At 33.5% G+C, this 23115-nt stretch overlaps 2 protein-coding genes and 2 pseudogenes across 5 annotated transcripts; 2 read left to right on the top strand and 2 right to left on the bottom strand.

Annotated features, from left to right (window-relative positions):
- Window positions 1-219: 219 nt before the first annotated feature.
- On the bottom strand, window positions 220-2073 carry LOC146959185 (purple acid phosphatase pseudogene; annotated as a pseudogene). Its single transcript, XR_015024834.1, has one exon. The product of XR_015024834.1 is annotated as a purple acid phosphatase pseudogene (transcript).
- Window positions 2074-2655: 582 nt separating this feature from the next.
- Window positions 2656-6021, bottom strand: LOC146959186 (GCIP-interacting family protein). 2 transcript variants are annotated; one of them, XM_085740724.1, is made up of 6 exons: window positions 5901-6021; window positions 5669-5790; window positions 5179-5387; window positions 4851-5091; window positions 3209-3345; window positions 2656-3123 (listed from the first exon to the last, which is right to left on the bottom strand). In XM_085740724.1, exons 2-6 carry the CDS (start codon window positions 5778-5780, stop codon window positions 2896-2898), a joined length of 927 nt encoding a protein of 308 aa, XP_085596850.1. In that variant the 5' UTR covers window positions 5781-5790; window positions 5901-6021; the 3' UTR covers window positions 2656-2895. The 2 variants fall into 2 exon arrangements, with proteins under 2 accessions (XP_085596850.1, XP_085596849.1); XM_085740723.1 differs by having other exon boundaries at window positions 5179-5393.
- Window positions 6022-7938: 1917 nt separating this feature from the next.
- Window positions 7939-8712, top strand: LOC146959187 (uncharacterized). The gene has a single exon (XM_085753226.1). The coding sequence runs from the start codon at window positions 7939-7941 to the stop codon at window positions 8710-8712; it is 774 nt and encodes a 257-aa protein (XP_085609352.1).
- Window positions 8713-11507: 2795 nt separating this feature from the next.
- Window positions 11508-13290, top strand: LOC146959188 (trihelix transcription factor ASR3 pseudogene; annotated as a pseudogene). The gene has a single exon (XR_015022614.1). The product of XR_015022614.1 is annotated as a trihelix transcription factor ASR3 pseudogene (transcript).
- The last annotated feature ends 9825 nt before the right edge of the window (window positions 13291-23115 follow it).

Raw genomic sequence — 23115 nt, forward strand, 5'->3', positions numbered from 1 at the left:
CTTGGGTGCATGATAATATTTTAGATGGTTTTCTATGCTTTACTGTATAGAAGAATGCAAATATGCAGAAATTTTGTATGAATTCATTGAGATAAAACGTTATGTATGCTTGCATTATGTGCTTAAGACATGCCTAGTTAGTGTAGATATAAATACAACAATACTAAAAATCAAGGCCAGGAAAAGAGAAATTACAATGATTATGATATGACAATGCAATTCAGCTAGCTGAGAAGTCTTGTTAAAGTTTTGTAATATTTATTTTTACACATAAAACAAGATGCTTGCTCAATTACATCTATTTAACAGTGATACAAAGTAGAATCAAAGGTAATGATAATCATAATTGATTGACCTACAAGCAGTTATTACATAATCATGACTTTATTGATTAACATCACTTTGAGTATTCTTGTGAAAAGAGCAGTAAGTCAATGTGTCAATGTAAAACATGAGCAGTGGAATCATCAACTGGGTGCCAAAATCTGTTGAAAAACCAATGGGAATCAGCCTCAACCGAATAACCATCTTGATTTCTATGCCAGCTATAGTGAGCATGTGTTCTGTTCATTATGTCAAAAATGGCATGTCCAAAGCTAGCCTCTCTGAATGCTGAGTACTCTGGCTGTGGTTCTGTCATGTTGGTTTCTGAGCCTCCAAGGTTCCCTCCATCTCCAATGGTTATGTATACAGGAGCTGATTGATCTTTTATAGGAGTGCAAATACCATTCACAACATTATATGCAATATTCGACACACGTTCGGTTCTTTCATAGGCATGCACATGTCCAGCATACACAACATCAACCTTGTACTTAACAAACCATGGCTCATACATTACTCTCATTGTCTCCCCTTCCATATAATGTTGATTGTTGCTATTATACCATGGTGAATGCATTAGAACAATCAACCAAGGAGTTTCTGCCCTGTTAACTTTAGGTAGCTCCTGTTCAAGCCATTGGTACTGTGGTGTATATTTTCCATATGCTGAATACGAGGCCAAGACAATGATGTGAGCTGAAGCTCTTTTGATAGAATACCAAAAGGGTGAAGTACTTTGTGATGCTTTATAAGGAGTATGGTATCGGTGCGAATAAGGTTTGAATGGTTTGGTTTCGCCAATTTCTGGGGCGAAATCAATTTCATGGTTTCCTACAGTCCATATCCATGGTTGATAAGCCACGCTCCTTTCTACAAACCTTCCCCAAGTATCCCACCTAACATTGTCATGATTTGGGAAGTTATCTGAATAAGAGAGATCTCCAACAAACAACACTGTTTTCCCTTTTTTGGGATTCAATTCATAGTGAGAAAGTGTTCTGTTTGAATCAAAGCTCTGACCAAGATCTCCTATGAGACCAAATGTGTATGGCACATCAGGACCAATTTCAGGAGGAGTTATAAACCAAAACTGTCTTGTTGTGTTCCCAAGTCCAACCTCATAATAGTATTTAGTGTTGTACTCCAAATTCCTTATAGTAGTGTGATGAATAAAACCAGATGAGTAATTGAAGAATCTATAAGTAACAATTTTCCCTTTAGCTAGCTTTTTATGTTTGGTGTTGTCAGTACTCCAGTAGCGCACTGCGTTCGACCCTGGTTCATCCTCGGTCACCCACGATACGATCACTGCTTTCCCAACAAGATCACCTTGTGTAATATGAACCTGTTGGGGAGCATTATAACCAGAAGGAACAGCAAAAACATCACTATCAAGTGACATATTAACGCCCTTCTGAACATTCCTAACAAAAGCACTAGTTGTGCCTCCATTACACACAAACACCAAATTCAAAACTAGAGCTAGTGATAATAAAAAACTAGTAATTGATAATCCTTGAGAAATACCCATTTGTTTTCACTCACAGACCCTAATGATTGAGAAGTATCTCAACATCACACTTTGTTGTTAAACTATAGTAAATGGAATTGGCAAATAACGTGGAATATTCAATTTGGAGTCAACTGTGCTGTTTTCTTTGAAGACAATTCAAAGATGAGATTAGACAATTTTACCAAAAAACCGGATGCTCTAACGATCACTTTTGTACCGCAGAGAAAAGAACAAAGCCACTTCTTTTATGGCACATGGCACTCCTTTGTTTTCTATGGTGCGTGGGTCTGACTATCAAGTCAATAGGACTGTTTGGTGGTTTGAAAGTTTTCATGTGCCGACATTGGACTTTGCATTTACTACTATGGTCAATTAATCACTTGGTCAAGGTTGAATTAATATTTTACAGCATGTAGACAACATATCTCAAACGTGTGATCACTTGCTCAGTAGGATACAGTTTTTACCGTTCGATAAAATAAATTTCCTATAAATCGATATCCGATAGCGAACGAAAATAATATAAGATAGCACAGTATTAATTAGAGAAAGGAATAACATTGATAAAAATTGTCATGATTATTTGTCTTTTTTTCCCAATGCATAACACGTCAAATGATATCAATTTTCTGGAAAAAAATCAATCCGTTAAGTCAATATATCTGTATATATGAAATGAAATGGTAAGTGATAGATATCATATCACGAAATCATATGATTGGTTCAACACGTATAGTTTTATTCAGAAAGATTTTTCCTGTATATTTTTATTTGAATCGTGATTGATTCAAGTCATTTGCATCTAGGTACCAAGGAAATGCTTCAAACTCAACTGAAGACATAATATACGAAAAGTGCTACAAAAGAACACATGTCTGAAGCAAGCATTTAGTGTTTGAAGTTAAAAGTACTCCACAATGCTCCATATGTGCATAGCAAAATATATTAGTCTATAATGTTACATCTGATCAAAAACTCCAGAGAACGCAATCCACCATTTAAACTTCCCAGCATTAGAATAACAATGAGAATACAACACGCACCACTGCAGAAGCAAATCAGTCCGGCAATGCAGTTCCTCGCTCGAGATTATTTTTAATCTCCAATGTGTATTTACCAAAGGCCCGTTCAATCTTCTTGTTGAAATGCTCATTACGGTCATTGATTGAGTCAACATCTTTCTCTTCACGAAATGTTCTTCTCCTGCTAAATGCCCTACGTTTCTCGTCCCTATCCTTAAGTTCTTGTACCATCCTGTCAATCTTATCCTCTGAGGTTTTTGGTGCCTATAATGAAGGAAAGACAATTCCTCATACAATAAACCATTGATGTGCAGAAGTACAAAAGATAATTGATGTTTTGACAGTATACCTTTCCATACTGGAGACTTGAAGCATCACGGTAGAATTCTGGATCAGCTTCTTTCATTCTATTGTATTCTTCTACATCGACCTCAATGTTCTTGGTTCGCTTTTTGTATGCATTGTATAATGTCCTTTGATTGAAAACTGGTAAAAGAAATAGTTACATCAGTATCAGTTCCGTAAGAACTTCTAAAGGCACAAATCGCTCATATAAGATAATACTCTAAGATTTCAAAGAACAAAATGAAATGCTTATGTGATCTAGACCGAATATTTCATGGTGTTATTCTACCTATAAACACTTCTTCATCAACAAAACATTTGTGCGATGCTCCAAGTATTCATGCAAACACATGTAGGAATCCCACCTAAGTATAAGACATTGTAATCTTTGGTTAATAAATTTTAGGGAAATTTACACTAACCTCCCCTGAGGTTTATGTTAATATATCACACCTCCCCTCTATTTGTTCACTTAACAACAACACTCCTTGCTGTTAAACTCACATCTACTTTCCGTAAAAAGTTAGTAAATGATTTCTTTTCAATAAAAAAAATTAAAATAAGATAGAGGAAAAAGCTTTTGATTTACATGTCTTCTCTTTTAACATTGATTCACAGCTCCAACAAAAAAACATATATTTAAATTATTAGCCCAACAAATCATGGACGCATGGAAGAGGCCACAACAAGTCCAGGGATCACAATTTATATTTCATTGCATTTTTTTTATCTCTCGGAACAAATTGATTTATTCTTGGGTTTACCAGTATGTGTTTTTATTGGATCCAAAGTTTCTCAAAATTGGATGGATAATTCTATAAATAATCATGGGGCTACACTTGATCTGTTTAAGAGAAAAATGTCCCACAAATTATTGGAGTAAATTATTACAAAATGTGTGAATTCCTTACTGATAAACTGTAAACCCTTGTTTTTGTTTCAAGTTCATCTCACTGAAACTGTGTTTTCTAGAAATTGATTGAGGGCTTCTCTATATTACCATTTTCAATCAACTCTACAAATTTTGTTTTAATCTGTCACATGCAGAGCAAGATAGTCTGCAAACAGTTGCAAAAAAAGAAGAGCCACCAGAAAAGGGGTTGCCGGCGCCAGAGATAGAGTGGGAGAGTGAAGATGCAAATTGATTTGGGACTAGAGTATTGAATCAAATGATCTTACGAAGCCAAATCCACACCGACACTCTAAAACACAAATTGTCGTCATGGATGCAAAAAATGCTTTTAGCTTTAACGGAACAATCACGGTGTTAAGTTGTAAGGGGTGTATCTATCTATTTTAAGATAAATTGGGGGAGGTTAGTGTTGAGTTTAAAACTAGAAGGGGTGTTTGTGTCATTTAAAAGTACCTCAGGGAAAGTCAGTGTAATTTCCCTTAAATTTGAATATGACACTACGATGTTGTTTGATTCATGTACTCGATATCACAAACTCTGGTTATTGTCCAAGCTTACAAACTCTACAAGTGTCTGAAAATCTTGATATTTTTTGTGAACCACATTGAAGTTGGCACAGAAATACGAAGTAGAATTATATTGTATATCTCTGTGTATACAGGTATACAAGAACAGATATAATCAAACCAGCAATAAAAATAACATTTCTTGGAAAAATATAGAGAAAACATACCATCCCAGCCGAATGGAGCAGGATCCTTCTCCCATTTCTTGTATTTCTCTTCTGCAGCCTCTTGTGTGTCAAGCATATATGCCTTTGTCATATCCAGTCCATTTGCATCAAGAAGTTTTCCAATCTTTTTCTTCCTATCGTCAAGCCACTTCTGCTTCGAAACACCCCTAGACTCTGTTGGAGCCTCCATCCTCTTCTTTTCATTAGCCATTTCAATTTGATTACGTTTTTTTGCTTCTTGCTGCCAGCAAAACAAAGCAAGGATCTAAGTCAGTTCCAATAAATAATAAATTAATTAATAAACATGATATTTTCCATCGTTGAATACCATTTTAGCTCTCAACTCCATCCACTTTTTCTGTCTGGCAGAGAGTTTGGGGAAAGAGCCATCCTCATTGTTCTCTGAAGCAGGCTGATCAGGTTCACTGTCTGAATTTTCATCAGGCTTTGGTCCATCATCATGCATCCCCTCATCAGGAGACAACTCATCTGGGATGGCTTGCTCATGGCGACTGCTGCCGCTAGCTTGTGCAACTTCTGATACTGATACAATCAGTAAACATGTAAGTAAATATACGCAGAGAGAAACTCATAAGCATATAACAACAACAACCAAAGCCTTATCACAATAAGTGGATCAAGCTACGTCATAACATTCTGTCATAAACCATGTTTCTTTCTACCATTCATCGCATCTACTATTACTACAAAATTATACGAAATTAACATGTCTTCTCTCTACAAGTCCAAACCACTTAAGTTTAGTTGCCATAATTTTTTCTAATATATTGTATGTGGAATTGAAAAAAGAAACTAACCAGATTGAGTGAGTTTGGCTTGAGCGATGACTCTAAAGCAGTAATCAGTACATTCGTGAAAAGGATTACTGGCGTTCCGGCAATCGGGATGCACATCTCGGTCGTCAGACATGTTAAGAAATCTGAATAATAATAATAATAATAACAAAACCCTAATTTATAATTTCAAAAATTCAAAGGATATAACGCAATACATAGAATGGAATTGAATGAAAGATACGATTGAACGAACCTGGGTCAGGTGTGTGTAGTTGTAGTAGCACCGATTTCTCAGAATTCGGAATTCGATTCGGCTTTGCGTATACTCAGCCTCAGCGTCTTCAAATTCGATTTCTATGTCGCTCTCTAAAGATATTTAATCCCTAAACAGGTTTTAGGTAATATAGGTCATTCAAATTTTCCTAATCCTTTGAAATTGTCAAATATTAATAATCACTTTAGTTTTTGTCATAACTATATGGGTCATGTTAACTTGTGCCCTAAGGGCATAAGTTAAGGATCTAAAAAAAGAATTAAAACATAAGTTTTGTTTTGAAAAAATAAGTTTTTAAACTTCCAAGACATTGAATGCACAATTTTCAAAATTAAGTTTCTGCATTTGGCTTCTAAACTTGTGCCTTAAGGGCACAAGTTAACATTTCCCTAACTATATTTAGTGATATCAATGGGTACCCATGGATACGGATAGTATGATATCCGTCCCCACTCCGTTGGATATATATGATACCCGTGCCCGCCCCGTACCCTCGAGAGTATCCACTATGCGGATACCCATGGGTATTGAAGTATCCATGGGTATTCATGGATACCCATGGATTTTTTATTTTATTTATTTTTTTGTACAAATTATAACTTCTTTTTAATTACCAAAAAACTTCAACTTTTAAACATTCATACATAATCTATTCAAAATTTTATAAATCATACATAATCAATAGAAAATTCATGATTCTTACATAATTCATATGATATGTTTTATGATGTGAATGAAGTAGAAACTGTGAACTTAATAAGATGAATTAAAAAAATAAAAAATAAAAATAGGTTATTAATAAAGAATCTTAGGTGGTCGGTAAAATTTCCTTCAATAAGGTAACAACTTTAAGTAATAAGATAAGATATATAAGAATATTTGAATAATTTATTTAATTGATTGGAAGTATTTGGAGGATGTGATGGTGAAGATGGGTTTTCCAACTCTTTGGCGAAAATGGATAAAAGAATGTGTGGGAACGGCTACAGCTTCTGTGTTAGTTAATGGGTCACCAACTGACGAGTTTCCTTTGGGGAGGGGGTTGAGGCAAGGGGATCCACTCTCACCTTTTTTGTTTCTATTGGCAGCTGAAGGGTTCAATGTGTTGATGGAAACCTTTGTCGGTAACAATCTGTTTAATGGGTTTAAGGTCGGAATCCATGCACCGGTGGTTGTTTCGCACCTTCAGTTTGCGGATGATACCTTAATTTTATGTGACAAATCTTGGGCGAATATTCGAGCTTTGCGTGCCATCTTATTGCTTTTCGAAGAACTATCTGGTCTTAAAGTGAATTTTTCTAAAAGTATTCTGGTAGGAATTAATATTCATGGTTCTTGGTTGTCAGAAGCGGCTTCGGTTTTGAATTGCAAGGTTGGTACCATTCCTTTTTTGTATCTTGGGTTGCCTATTGGTGGGAATGCAAGGCGGTTGACTTTTTGGGAGCCTCTTCTTAATCGTTTGAACTCTAGACTGTCGGGTTAGAAATCGAAATATTTGTCTTTGGGTGGTCGTTTGGTTTTACTGAAGTCTGTCCTATCGTCCCTGCCTGTTTATGCTCTTTCTTTTTTCAAGGCTCCGTCAGGTATTGTTTCCTCTATTGAATCTATATTAAATAATTTTTTTTGGGGGGGGAGTGTAGACCACAGGAAAATTATTTGGGTTGATTGGAAATCTATTTGTCGGAGTCCGGAGGTTGGAGGGTTGGGGGTTAGGAGAATAAAAGAATTTAATTTAGCGTTACTAGGGAAGTGGTGTTGGAGGGTGTTGTTGGAAAGGGATAGTTTGTGGTTTAGGGTGTTAGTGGCGAGGAATGGGTTGGAGGATGGCCAGTTGTGTGGTGGGGGCCGTGAGGGGTCAGACTGGTGGAGGAACATATCGGCTTTGCGTTCGGAGGGTTGGTTTAGTAGTAATGTTAGTCGTTCTTTAGGTGATGGTGCTGATACTTGGTTTTGGACAGATGTCTGGGAGGGAGGGGTGCCATTACGGGATAGATTTCGTAGGTTGTATGACTTATCCATGCGGAAAGGGGAGACGGTGGCAACCATGAGAGCCTTAGGGTGGGAGGAGGAGGGTGAGGCGTGGAGATGGAGACGTAGGTTGTTTGCGTGGGAGGAGGAGTTGTTAGGGGAACTTAGGCTTGTACTTCTTAATGTCTCTTTTCAGGTTAATAATAAGGATATGTGGAGGTGGAAGGCGGATTCTTCTTCTTGCTATTCAGTTCGAAGTGCATATAACGTTCTTATGGAGCAAGATTATGCGGTAGATTCGGTGGCTTCTATTTGGCATAACGACATCCCTTTGAAGGTTGTGCTTTTTGTGTGGCGTTTGTTTCGTGACCGGCTTCCTACGAGGAGTAATCTCTTCCGCCGCAATGTTGTAATATTCGATGCTCAAAGTTGTGTTGGTGGATGTGGCTTTAGTGAAACATCGACCCATTTATTTTTTCATTGTAATTTCTTTGCCACGGTTTGGAATTTCATTCTTCAATGGGTTGGGCTTACATCCGTTCTTAGTCAGGATGTATCATCACATTTTGCGCAATTCCGGTTCTTAGGTGGTGTTTCACGTTCGCGTCAGTCTATTTTACAGGTTATTTGGTGCGCGACCGTGTGGGAAATTTGGAAGGAAAGGAACAACAGAATTTTTAATGCAAAATATAGTCCTATTATTCAGGTGGTGGACAGGATTAAATTGCTAACTTATAAGTGGTTAAAGGTGAAGTATGCTTCTCTTCCCTTTAACTATCATGGTTGGTGGCTTAGTCCGTTCACGCTATTAGGCATAGGCTGATCTTTTTTGTTGTTTTTGGTGTTTCTTCGGGATTGTTCTAACCTTGTAATTATTGTTGTTATACTCTTTTGACTTTGGTGTTTCTTCCTTAGCACACCTAGTGCTAGGAAGGCCATTGTTGTGTTAATATATTCCATTTTAGCTTCTTCAAAAAAAAAAATTATTTAATTTATTATCGGGTATGAGTACCTGTGGGTATGAGTACAATCAAATCTGTGTCTGTATCCATATAATAATGGGTAGTCAAATACTCATTTATTATACCTGTGGATACTCGTTTAGCTACCCGCCCCGTGCCCGTGACAGATTTTACCCACGGATACCCGTGGGCATGGGTATTTTTGCCACCCCTAACTATATTTTCTCACTATGTGGATTGTGATTATTGATGTGGCACACGATGACTAGGATAGAGGCTTGCTGAATCAATTAAAATTGGCTTGAATGGTCAAAAATACCCTTATTGATGCTAGGCAAATGAGAAAAGACAAAAATACCCTTCTCTTCAACACCTATTCACTTTTCTCTTCTCTCCCACACTCATTCACCTCTCTCTTCTTCCTACTCTCTCCGTCTCCTCCTCAATCTCACCACCACCCTCATCCTCTTCAAAATCTTCTCCTTAATCCAAACAATTACTTAAAAAAGGTCGATTCATCAATTTTCATAAAGATTTTCACCGATTTAATTTTCTGGTTCATCTTAGAATTCAAAAAAGATTTGATTTTTGCTATGGATAGAATCCATAACAAGCATCACCGTCATTCTCGCCTTCGAACACGTATTTTAATGCTTAGTTACTTAACTATATAATCTTAATATTTAGTATTTCAACCAGCACACACATGTTTGAAGATTGTTTAATTTTGTTTAGATTTAGGATGTGATACTAAAGTACATGTTGTGATTTTCATGTTGTTGGACAATCACTGTGTTGTATTTGGACATCTTGTAGAAGAAATAGACGTTGTGAGGAAACTTGAATCACATGAGACAATCAAGTTTGAATAGAGAAGAAAGTTGTTCTCTCTTTACGAGTTCCAATCTGAGTTGTTCTCTCTCTCTCTCTCTCTCTCTCTCTCTCTCTACGAGTTTGTCCATCTTATCTCTCTCCCTCCCTCAAACCGATGACTGAAATCGGCTTTGACGAAAAAGGCATAGTGGTGGTGTGACCGGAGAAGAAGTGAGGAGGTTAGATCGGAGGTGGTGGTGCATGAACAGAGATCCAGGAAGAAGGAGATGGATGGTGGTGGTTGTCGGATGAGAAAAGGGCAAAACTGTCATTTTGTCAAGCCTTTCTCTCACTAAGGGTAAAATTGTCATTTTCAGTCTGGATTGCTGATGTGTCAACCGCTTCACCCGGTCATCATTTGGCACAAGGGCGTCACGTTGCTAATCACTCTCGACCTCAACAAACAAACAAACAAACGTGATTAAAACTAAAATTAGAACGATTAATATTTGCATTAGCAATTTGGAAGGATTTGTAACTTCATGGACTAAAATTCAAATGACCTATATTTACAGGGATTAAAGACTTATTTAAGCCTTTTATATTTTATTTTGATTTTTTTTTAAACTATAACAAACACATAATACTCCTAAAAGTTATTATTAAAAAGGGTTAAATATATTTTTTGTCTCTATAAATATACCAACATTTCATTTCAATCTCTCTAAAATTTTCCTTCAACTTTTAGTCCCTATAAAATATTCAATCACAACTTTTGGTCCCTTATTTTTAAGTAAAATTTTGTATTTTCTAATGAAATTGTACAAAAATGTATAGAATATTGTAAATATCACTCCAAAAAAAAATAGATTTTTTTTAACAAATCATGAATTAAATATGAATTTTTTACCGTCAAAAATATAAAAAATTATATTTAATTCATGTTTTGGTAAAAAATTCTAATTATTTTTTTGAGAGATCCTTATAATATTATACATTTTGGGATCTTCTGCAAATGGGCAATGGGATTGGTCCCCTCGAGTTAGTCGATCCTTGGATCGGATACCGAGTTTTAAAAAAAACAGTCGCACGAAAACTATGAAGTATAAAATGGGTCTATCCTCTTTTTTTATAACAATTAAAGAGTTATTATGCTTTGTTAAACGATACAAGGCTTCTAAGAGGTTTAACAAAGAAAACAGTTAAGGTTTCTACAGATTTATAATGGCACAACATAATAAAGGTGTTTACACCGATTTTTGGTAATGTAAACTTCATTATCCATCAATGTTTTAGGGGATAAATATCTTTTTATAGCGTCCGTTCAAATCTTTCAATTTATGATATCACTTCATGTGTTCTTTAAGAACAAAATTATTGTTCTTATTAATGTGAGACTTGCATCCAACAACTTTTAATAACAAGTTGTCTCATGACAACGTAATAGAAAAATACTCAAGTGAGCATATTCAAAAGAAAGGAAAATAAAGAAAGATGAAAAGAAATGCAAATTGCAAAAGAAAAAGGGAAATAAAGTAAAAACAAAGTAGGGTTAAATATATTTTTAGTCCTTACATTTTGCGCCCATTTGAAGAATAGTCCCTACATTTTATTAAATGTTTTTAAAATCCTCACATTTTATATCCGTTATTAAAAATAGTCCTTACATTTCAATAAATGTTTAAAATCCCTAAAATAATAAGGACTATTCTTCAAAGTCGCGCAAAATGTAGGGACCAAAAATATATTTAACCCTAAAATAATTGGGACCCACTAACTGCAACATCAGCATTCCATTAGAGGTGAGAAAACATATTTAACCCAACAAAGTAATATTAAATTGCAGAGAATGTAAAGGGTGATTGGAATTCATCTCTATCCGCCCAACACGACGTGGGTGTTACAAGACTTTGAGAAAATATGATCCAACCACTAATACATCGAAATTGCAACTATTTGTAGAGAAAAGAAAATAACTTCCTAAATCTAAGATATTGACAAGTGTCTTTTTTAATAACTTCCTTAATCTAAGATTGACACATGTTCCTTTGAATAACTTCTGATAACTTATATGTAGTTGTTTTCTTGATTGACGAACTATGTCAATATTCGACTCTTTAAATGACTTCTTTCGATGTCTTATAACATATGTCACTTATTGTTGCAAATGAAGTCTTCGACATCAAAATAGTTTAGTCGAATTCCACTTTAAATGGCTAACTTCTACAAATCACATTCCATGGTCGGTCGAAATGAGTTTTCTTCTTCTATTCAAATTCTAACACTAAGACTTTCTCAATGCCATAAATTTTGTAAATTAGGACCCTCAAAGAAGTGTGAGGTGAGAAAAGAAAAACTCTAAAAAGATAAAGGTGCTCATCAAATACATTAAAACACTCAATAATCCCATAACCTTAACAATGTGGGCTCAAAACAAAAACCCTCTCTCAATCTCTTTATAAGCAATCTCCTTCGTTGAGAGAGAAATCATAATCCCTAAACCCTTTTTTTTTCTTACGGAGGCACACCCTCATAAACACCCCCTCGTGCGCGTCACCTTACATTCAAAACCCTAATTTTTCTTTATGGATTTCGACCAACCCTCGTTACGTTCTAACCCTAATTCCGATGACGGAATTGATAATGGAACACCACCGTCATCCGCCGTGAATGATGGCGAAGATGTGAAACCAACGGGAAGGTTACAACGGTGGACTAGGCAGGAGATTCTGGTGCTAGTACATGGAAAGAACGATGCTGAAAGCCGGTTGAAACCAGGTCGAAACGGTTCCTTGTTTGGTTCGTTTGAGAAGAAGTGGACGTTGGTTTCTTCGTACTGTGAGAAACATGGTGTGAACCGGACACCGATTCAGTGTAAGAAGCGATGGGGCAATCTCACCGCAGATTACAAGAAGATTAAGGAGTGGGAGTCTCAGGTGAGTGATGAAAGGGAGTCGTTTTGGTTGATGAACGTTGAGTTGAGGAGAGAGAGGAAATTGCCTGGTTGTTTTGATTGGGAGGTTTATAATATTCTTGATTCAGCGGTGGCTGCAACGGCTGTTCCGGTGGCTGTGGCTGCACCGCTTTCAGAGGTGGTTGGTGATGAGGAGGTTCATATTTATGATAGTAATAGGAAAGTGAGCGGTGAAGATGAGTTGTTTTCTGATACGGAGAAGGATGATCATGTTCTTTCACCTGTTCCAATCTCAGTCTCAGAGAAGCAGTGTGTTCCACCCCTCAGTGGCTTCCAAGGAGAAGGCAATGCTCGAGGTGCGAGCAATGAGAAACAACAAGCCTCAAATCTAGAAGGAGAAAGAAAGAGGAAGCGGTTTGCAACAGAAGGCAATGAAGAGGAGGAAAGTGTGCAAAGTGAATTAATTGAAGTGTTAGAGAAAAATGGCAAGATGCTATGTGAACAGCTAGAGGCCCAGAACAAGAGATTACAGTTGGATCGCCAGCAACAGAATCAAACTGCAAGTAATATGGTTGCTGTGCTTGATAAGCTTGCAAATGCTCTTGGGAGAATTGCTGATAAATTGTAGTGCTGGATGGAAGGTTCAGTAGTTTAAGATTTGGAGTCAAGAACACTGGGTCCCTTCATTATTTTATTAGTCACATTTTATTTTATTTTTTGTTATTTTTATAATTACTAACAGAAATATGTGCACCACTCATCCATCAGTATTTTTCTATTTATTTGAATTTTATATCGGTATCTTTCACTTAAATTTCACTGTGTTTGAATTTCAAGTATTTTTTTATTTGAATTTAAAAAATTAGGTTGCTATGTGAATTTAGATTTACACGAGAAACTTTTAATTTTGGTAGGTAACATATCAAATAATTTTAGATCTACGTAGAAATTTATATGGATCTATATGTTATATGCTTAAGATTCAATGATTAAATTTAAAAAATATGAATCTAAGTAAACGATATTAAAAAAAAAAAGTAACATTACATGCTGTAATTTGATGCCTCTTATGTCTATAACTAGTGTAACGCCCCGTGCCAAGCACGGGATACATTTTATTTAAAATTATTTAACAGGTTTTACATATTAACATATTTTTTAAATATTATTGTTTTTGTTTCTTTTCATCTATAATTTCGGCGTCATGTGGTATTTTATCTTTATATTTAAAATTGAAACAATAAATCATCATTTATTGAGATAAAAAATGTTAAATTTTATAAAGAGATGATTATTTTTGTGAAAGGGATAAAATATTTAACAAAAGTACCATTAAGCCTAAAAGATAAAAACACTATAAATAATTAATATACTCCCAAAAAATTAACCAATTAGTAAAAGTTCATTTTTTTTAAGGGAAATTAGTAAGAGTTCATATTAGATTTGGTTTATCAGTCATTGAATATATCCATTTATCAAATGGATATGACTACCTATGTTTTAATTTTCCACTCTTAATAAAAAAAAATACTTAATTTCAATACTCTCTCAGATCTCAATTATAAACAAAAATACCTAAATTCAAAAATTTAGTTGTATCAATTATTATTCTGGGTTTCATAAATAATACAACATTCTCAAAAGTTCATCTATTAAAACTTTCTTTTATGAGAATGTAAAAATCATTAAAAATAAACTTACATGAATTAAAATATATTTTAGGATAAATAACATTACTTTATAAATTGAAGGCCTATGAAGGACACACCATAGATGTGTTAAAATGAAAAGTAGGATAAAAAAAAGGAGGGGGGGTGTGCAAACCAAACCCTCAAAATGTTAAAACAGTCTATAACATAGAAGACCAAATATATTCTTAACTAAATCTTCACTAATCTGAACATGTGTGAAAGACCACCAAATAAAATCATTGATAGACAGACCTAAAGTACCCAACTTATCTGCGCAACAGTTTTCCTATCTGAACATATAGGACATCATGAAATTCATTGATTGCAATGGAGTAAGACAGTTAAGCCATCTATTTTTGATATGCCAAGGAACAATTTGAATTACTTGATGACTAAGGTAACCAGTTTTGAATTACTTTCAATCCAAATATTATGCCAATTTTTCTGGTAAGCACATTCCATTGTAAGAATGACTGCCATAATCTAAGTAAACAGAGCATTACAAATTGCAAGGCTTGAAACAAAACAACCAATACTCTCTCCATTATTGTTTTTGTAGATGCATACAGAAGTTGTTGGTCTTGGATTGCCTTAAGTTATGCCATCAGTATTACACTTTATCCAACTATGGATAGGTGGTTGTCAAATAACCTCAATAATTTTTGTGTTCTTTGATGATGAGTATCCATTTTAAAAGCTTTCAAACTAACAAAATCAAAGATAATTGGACAATTTATTAGCTTTGTCCTACCAGATAGAGAAACTTGAGTTGTGATCATAGCAATAATTGCATTTCTAGCAAGTCTTGGTTTTTTTTTTTTTGGGTTACAAAAGTCTTGAATTATTGAATCTGATTATTTCTACAATACCACATAGGATAAACAACATTAAATAGAGACAAAGTAAGTTATATTTGATTTGAGATTAAAAAAATTAATTATTTATTTATATTTAAGATTGGAAAGAGTCCCTAAAAAAATATTGGAGATAGTATTTTTCTCAAGAGAGAGAAAATGAGAAAACAATTTTCTTTAATATCTTCCCTCAATTTTATTTTATTGGAGATCAAAGGGTGACAAATTAAAACACTCTAAATTAATGTCCTTTTACTTTACCGTAATTCTGATTTTCAAATCATTATTTTCCATTTTTCAAAAAGAACCATCCCTCCTTCTCAAAGTTCCTAATTGAAACCAACAAACCTAAACGCGGGGAATAAAAAGGTATAAGATATGTGTCAACTCCCTCGATTGAATGTAGAATTGTTTTTCATTATAAAGACTGAACTCATCTAATATCATAATCTATATGGAACCTTTTAAAGTTAATGTGTGACCAAGATATGGAGCATAAAAAAGACATAAGTAAAGTGTGACCAAAAAATTCTCTCTACCAAAATAATAATACATTTTCTTTAGTTCATTTGTCTCTATAATTTCAGGGTTGAACGTGATCCTAGTTGATGAAAAAAGATTTTGTAACATTGATTTTCCTATCCCTAAAGAAACAAATAAAACGCTTTAAGTAAATGAATAGATTTTTACTTTCCAATCATATTAAACAATCAAGTTGATAATTATAAACAAAGAATTTAATTCCTCAACATAATATATGAAGAGACTACATTCAAACCGATATCTCTTAAAATGAATTGACAAATAATCAAAATTATAATTAAATACCATAGTCTATTCCATATTAAAAATAAAAAATAAAAACAAATAAAGGTCACTCATTCGAATTCAATTCAATGACATTCATTTTAGTTCTTGTATTATATCTTTTGTATTCTATTTCAATACCACCTTAGTTGGTTTAATTTATTTCATTCTTTAAGGCTCCCACAAGTATAACTTCTTCCATTGAATCCTTATTTTTTTTTGTTTTTGTTTTTGTGAGGAGGGAGTAAGGAATCTAGAAAGGTTAATTGGATTAAGAGAGATAAGGTGTATCTTGTTCAATACATAACTTCTTCCATAGAATCCTTAATTTAATTATTATATTTATTTTTGAATTTGTGTAAAGTTTAAGACATAAGTAAATCGTAAATTGATAATATGAAAACTGAAATATTTTTCATTGAAGTGTCAATACATGCAACCATATTGATTTATTCAATTGAAAATCGTAATTCCGTTGTCTATAACATGGACTTTATTCTACTACATTAAAAACAGACACATAACATTGACATAATGGATAAACAACTTAAACGTAACCAAGTCACTTGTAAATATTATTTCTCCATCTTCACAATCTTTTTGACCAATTGAACAATTGCGTCAGATGTCCCGCAATCTTCGTTTATCAACAATGTTCTCTTCTTAGGAGGTGCAAATGATTAAGAATATGAGTCAATAACATCTTTCGAGTTTACATCCTGTGAAGTTGTGGGACTTGTTTCAGAAAACTTATCCATTAAATCCTATCATAAAAATTGTCAAAAGAGTACATTTAAGCTTACCCATAATACATGTTTAAAAAAAAAACAAACATACAAAAAATAAAGCTTAGCAATTTGAATCATGTTCAATGACATTCATTTTAGTTTTTCCACCATCTCTTCATATCCTCTTTCAACACTCACTCTAGTCATGACTCCAATTACATTTGCATATATAACACAAATTAAAATATTGATTAAATTACAATTTAATATTATAAGAATATAATGTATACTTGAATCATATTAAACAAAACGTTTTATTAGCATTAAAAAAAGATCTAAACGGTTACTTAATTATTAAACATATTAATTCAACCTTTAAGGTAATTATACAACGTTTAAAAATAATGTGTAACATTGAAATATCATTAAAAAACAAAATATATATGAATGAAAAAAATCAAGGTTGAAAAAAAAATATATTGAAAAATAAAACTATTTTCACCAAAAAGTAATTAATTTATTATTGTATTATTGTAAATAAATAATATCAAATAATTCAATTGATACGAAGAAAGGGATAGTCACTTACCAACCAAGTAATTGTTGTAAAAATAATTGAAAACATCAGATGCATATGTAAATGAATACATGTTTGTTGGGACCAAAGCAGTTTTAGGTAGTTTGACTTTTGTGAAATTCAGTTGATGGTCGATATGAACCACTGTTGCAAGCAACATCAAATGAGGAAATCGTGAACACCATTTCCTCTTGGAGTTGCTCCATGAACTTGTAGATCAATATTCTTCGTATAGACGCACCAATTCGATCACCCTATATAACAAAGATTAAAACACTATACCTTAAACAAAAAAAACAAAAACGATATGAAAAAAGTACCTTTCGATCGATTAGAAACAACTCCATGGAAAATGGTAGTTTTTTATTTTTGTAGTCTTGAACAAACCAAACACTAACAACCCTCACAACCAATGTCCACGATTGTTTTCTTGGCGAAACATCAAAGATGAACTCGTGTTTCGTAGACATTTTCCTTTGCAATAGAAAAAATTACATAAATAACTTAGAATATAGATATCAGATAACAGTAAAAGAAGAACTATATTTTGTGATTGTTGTGTACTCGTACCCAAAAGCGCTACTATTTATATAGAAAAATAGTACCATAACGGTTAATATCTATTAATTATTAATTTGACCGTTTTAAAATTAATATTATCAACGTCTTTAATATTATAAAATGTGCATTAAACGATTAGATTATATTTCATGTAACCTACAAAAAATTAACTTCATAACATTTGAAATTTAATAATATCTTATAAATATTAAGTAATATAATTTTGTAACGAATAAAAATTAATTATATAACCTTAAAAACTAATTACTACAATTAAATTTTTAATTAGTAGGTTACTGTCATAGTGTAACGGACCAAAATTCAAAATATAATTTATTCAAGTTATTTATTATAATTTTGTAACTTACCAAATTTTTAATGTACCGTATAAATGTTAATCAAATACTAAATATATTAGTAATTATTTGATTGTAATGTACAAATTTTTAATGTAACATATAAATTTTAATCGAAACAATAATTATATTAATAATTATTTGATTCTAACGTACCAATTTTTAAAAGTAACATATAAATTTTAATCAAAACAATAATTGTATTAATAATTATTGGATTGTAACGTACCAATTTTTTAATGTAACATATAAATTTTAATCGAAACAATAATTATATTAATAATTATTTGATTGTAACCAACTATCTTTTTTATGTACAATTTAATGTTAAATAAAAAACGGTTTTTAATAATATTTATAATTATTAAGCTTGTATTAAAAATTAGGAGGAATTTTTGGAATAAAGGCCAAGTAGGATTATGATGATGTGGACATCTTTAGAGGACAGAATTTTAGAATAGGCTATTTCTAAAAACTCTAAATTGTTAGTATAAAGATTAAACTCCAACAAAAAATTATATAATTGAAGTTAGCTCACCTAGAAAGGGGTGATAGACTTCTGTTCATAAAAAAAATACTTGTTTAGTTGTTAGTAACATCATAGTTGTTAGCTAAAATCATATCTATTTTTCGTTACCAATCAAATAATTTAAGTTTTCTAAAATAATTAAATAAAATTTTATTCCTTTGATTATTTCAATTGATAAAAGCGGAGAGACAAACATTAATGTTTGGATTTTGGTGACTCAATCCTATGTTATCTTTGTATTTAAAACTCTTTCTTAACTTTGTTTTTGTTGTTTCTAACCAGTATTTGATTGTAATTTCACTTTGCTTCTCTTTTGCACTCCTTATGTATGGAAAGTAAAGCTAGTTGATAATAAAATTCCATTTTATCATCTTAAAAAAAAAACTGGACAATAATAATTACTTATAATAAAATGACAAACCTAGAAGCCTACCTAAAAAAAAATCAAATATAAGTGCAACGACAATAAATAAAATAACACAAGAGATACCAAATATTAGTAGACATAGCAAAGAACGTTTGTTCATTATTTAGCAATTATATTTGGGGTTAAATGCGAAGTATATGGTGAGGAAGGTGGGAGGTTATGTTTTGGAGAAGGGGATGATTGGTTTGGTGGCAGAATTTGAACTTTATCAGAAGAGTGTGTGTTAGATTAGAGGTGGATGTTGGATAATATTGTTAGACGATAGGTTGGAGATGAGACGTCTACTTTGTTTTGGAAGGATCTGTGGGTTGGTGGCTCTTCTTTAGATGTTAGTTTTAGAAGACTTTTTGAGTTGGCAAATAATAAATTAGTATATGTTGCTGAAATGCATTTTTTGTTGTTGGGTGTTAATGGGGAGGCGTGGAAGTGGTGTAGGAGGAGGAGTTGATGAGGGAGTCTACCACACGTTTGTCTAATGTGGTTTTGCAGGTTTCGGTGACGGACCAGTGGGTTTGGAAACTTCAAACGTCCTTACGGTATACGACAAAAAATGGTTATAACAACTTAACTGTTTCTGATGTTGATTTTAATATGGGCTTCAATCATGTGTTGTGACTGAATATGATTTCCCCTCAAGGTTAACATATTTATCTGGCGTTTATTATTAATTCGAATCTCAACGAAAGACAACTTGTTTAGGAGACATATTCTTGCTAATACTGATATTCATTGTTCGACTAATTGTGGCTGTTTGTAAGATAGAGACCTTTTTTTCCAATGCGATTTTATGGTCGTCTCTGGAATCATATTTATGGCCGGTTAGGTGTTTGTACGATTTATCATTGTAACCTATTATACCATCTTCTTCAATTTGGAGGGCTAGGGGTTTTTTCTAAAACTCTCACCTGACTTTCAACATTATTTAGATTTCAATGCTTTACATCATATGAAAGGAGAGGATGATCTTCAATCATAAGGATGGTCTTCTTACACCCTTAACCAAAGAGGTTAAGATTCAGATTTATTGGTGGTTAAAATCATTTTATGTTTTGTTCGATTTCAATTATCTCACTTGGAGGTTGAATGTGTTTAAAGACAATTTCCTTTTTTTTTCTTTTCTTTTATTGCATGTGCGGCTTTATTGTAATGTAATCTACTTGAATTTTAGTTTCTCTTGTACACTTTGTGCTTCCTAGTTTTAAAAAAAAAATTAAAAGAAAAAACAATAAATAATTAACTAGTAATACATATAATAAAAAACGGTTTTGTTAACCGGTGCCCCCGGGGCACGGGTTAAGGAATCTATAAATAGAACTTTCTGTCTTGGAAATATAAACTGTCACTTTTTATTAAGTAATACTCCCTCCATTCCTTTTCTTTTGATGTTTTAGGTGATTGCACAAATATTAAGGAATCATTAAATTATAGGAATAATTGTATGGTTTATACTAAAATACCCTTACTTACTCCTTGATTTTTTTTCTCAAAATTCTAATCTCCTTAATTATTGAAACTCACCACACAAATTGCATTTATTATTTAAACTTTCAATTTTCAAAGTGTGTTTTTCAACAAGGGTAAAATTGGATAAAAAATATTAAAAATTCTCAAAAATCAAAAAGTTTTGGAATAAAGTTTAAGTTCTAAAACATCAAAAGAAAAGGAATGGAGGGAGTAATTACATTACTTTTTAATAAAAGCTTACTTCATTTGATGCTTAACCGGCACTGGTTAACATTCTCCATGAAAAAATAATACAAAAATAGTAATACTCAAGGGAGCGAGGGGTTGGGATCCACGCCCGCCCTTGCCTAAATCTACCCCTTTCCAGAACTCATCCTTACCAGTGGCCATCTTAAAGATTTTCCACAACCTATGTGGTCTAATGGAAATTGACAATCTATGAAGGTGTCTCCCTTCAATTAGAGAATGTTTGACTTTGATTCTAATGATCAAGCACATATCAATGAGCATTGATGTACATTATTATATATTATTGTACCTAGTCAATAGCCTTTTATTCTATTTCCTTTTATACTGTTACACAGTTATGTCTAGGCATAATGTAAAGAGTACATGTGTGTATATATACTCAGTACATGAATGAATAACATTATCATTCCCCAAACATTCTTTCTTGGCATCAGAGCTTTAAGCTTGAAAGCTCTCGATCCCCTTAGTCATGTCATCCGCTGCACAAACAACCCAAAAGAATGATCTGCCTTCAACCATCTCTGTTAAGCTGGACAGAGAAAATTTTCCCTTATGGAAATCGTTGGTCTTACCTTTGATAAAAGGAAGCAAGCTTGATGGGTATTTGTTAGGGACAAAACAACGTCCTGAACAATATATCACATCAACATCAACTGACCCAAATAGCAAGAAGATCAATCCAGAATTTGAGGATTGGCTTGCTCATGACCAACAAGTCCTAGGTTGGTTACGAAACTCGATGACAGCAGGAATTGCAACATAACTCCTGCACTGTGAGACATCCAAGGAACTTTGGGATGAGGCTTAAGGTCTTGCCGGTGCTCATACAAGATCTCGAGTTATCTATCTCAAGTCAGAATTTCACAGTTCTAAAAAAGGAGAGATGAAGATGGAGGAATATTTGATTAAAATGAAAGGGCTTGCAGATAAGCTCAAGCTAGTTGGATCTGCAATTTCAAATTTTGATCTTGTAATCCAAACTCTGAATGGATTAGACATGGATTACAATCCCATTGTGGTCAAGCTATCAGATCAAATTGATATAAGCTGGATCGAATTGCAAGCTCAGTTATTGGCTTTTGAAAGTAGACTAGATCAACTCAACAATCTCAACCTGAATGCCACTGCTAATGTTGCTAACAAGACTGAATTTAGAGGAAATAGGTTCAACTCTCGGGGCAATTGGAGAGGATCAAACTTCAAAGGTATGAGAGGTGGCAGAGGCAAAGGTAGAGTCAATAATTCAAAACCAGTTTGTCAGGTATGCACAAGAACTGGTCACACAACCATAGATTGCTTTTATCGCTTTGACAAGTCCTACTCAGGCACAAATTACTCAAACTCTGAAAATGAGAAGCAAGGCACACACAATGCATTTGTAGCATCACCCTACAATAGCCAAGATTATGAGTGGTATTTTGACAGTGGAGCCAGCAATCATGTTACACACCAGACTGATAGATTTCAAGATCTTGTTGAACACACTGGTAAGAATTCATTGATGGTTGGAAATGGGGAAAAACTCAAAGTAGTTGCCTCAGGTTCCTCCAAAATTAACACTGTCAATCTGCATAATGTTTTATATGTACCACAAATCACTAAAAACTTGTTAAGTGTGTCAAAGTTAACTTATGATAATAATGCTATTGTTGAATTTGATCATGATTGTTGCTCTGTGAAGGACAAGGTGACAGGGAAGGTTCTTCTAAAAGGGATACTTAAAGATGGATTATATCAACTTTTTGATGCTACTCAAACCAATAAAGACGCATGTGCATACTTGTCAGTGAAAGAAAATTGGCACAAGAAGCTTGGTCATCCTAACAATAAAGCTCTAGACAGAGTGTTAAATATTTGTAATATAAAGACTTCACCAAGTGATCAGCTTGAGTTTTGTGAAGCCTGTCAGTTAGGAAAGTCTCATTTGTTGCGTTTTAAACCATCTTCCTCTCATGCTCAGGAATTTCTAGAACTAGTTCACACTGATGTATGGGGCCCTGCACCAATTAATTCAATTTCTGGTTTTAAGTATTATGTGCACTTTGTTGATGATTTTAGTAGGTTCACTTGGATTTATCCTCTCAAACAAAAATCTGAAACCATTCAAGCATTTATGCAATTCAAAAATCTAGTTGAGAATCAATTTAACAAAAGAATAAAAATTATACAGTGTGATGGTGGAGGTGAATTCAAACCTGTCCAAAAGGTTGCATTAGATACAGGAATTCAATTTAGGATGTCATGTCCTTACACTTCTCAGCAGAATGGTAGAGCCGAAAGAAAGCATAGGCATA

This window comes from Medicago sativa, chromosome 1 (genome assembly GCF_051527215.1).
Source record: "Medicago sativa cultivar Bolivia chromosome 1, Bolivia_mono, whole genome shotgun sequence".
Classification (NCBI taxonomy): Eukaryota; Viridiplantae; Streptophyta; class Magnoliopsida; order Fabales; family Fabaceae; genus Medicago; species Medicago sativa.

Coding starts and splice junctions, on each gene's coding strand:
- LOC146959186 (XM_085740723.1), bottom strand. CDS start 5,780: ATGTCTGACGACCGAGATGTGCATCCCGATTGCCGGAACGCCAGTAAT. Junction 5,092..5,178: donor TGGAGTTGAGAGCTAAAATG/GTATTCAACGAT, acceptor TTTTGCTGGCAG/CAAGAAGCAAAAAAACGTAA. Junction 3,124..3,208: donor CAAGTCTCCAGTATGGAAAG/GTATACTGTCAA, acceptor CCTTCATTATAG/GCACCAAAAACCTCAGAGGA.
- LOC146959187 (XM_085753226.1), top strand. CDS start 7,939: ATGCGGAAAGGGGAGACGGTGGCAACCATGAGAGCCTTAGGGTGGGAG.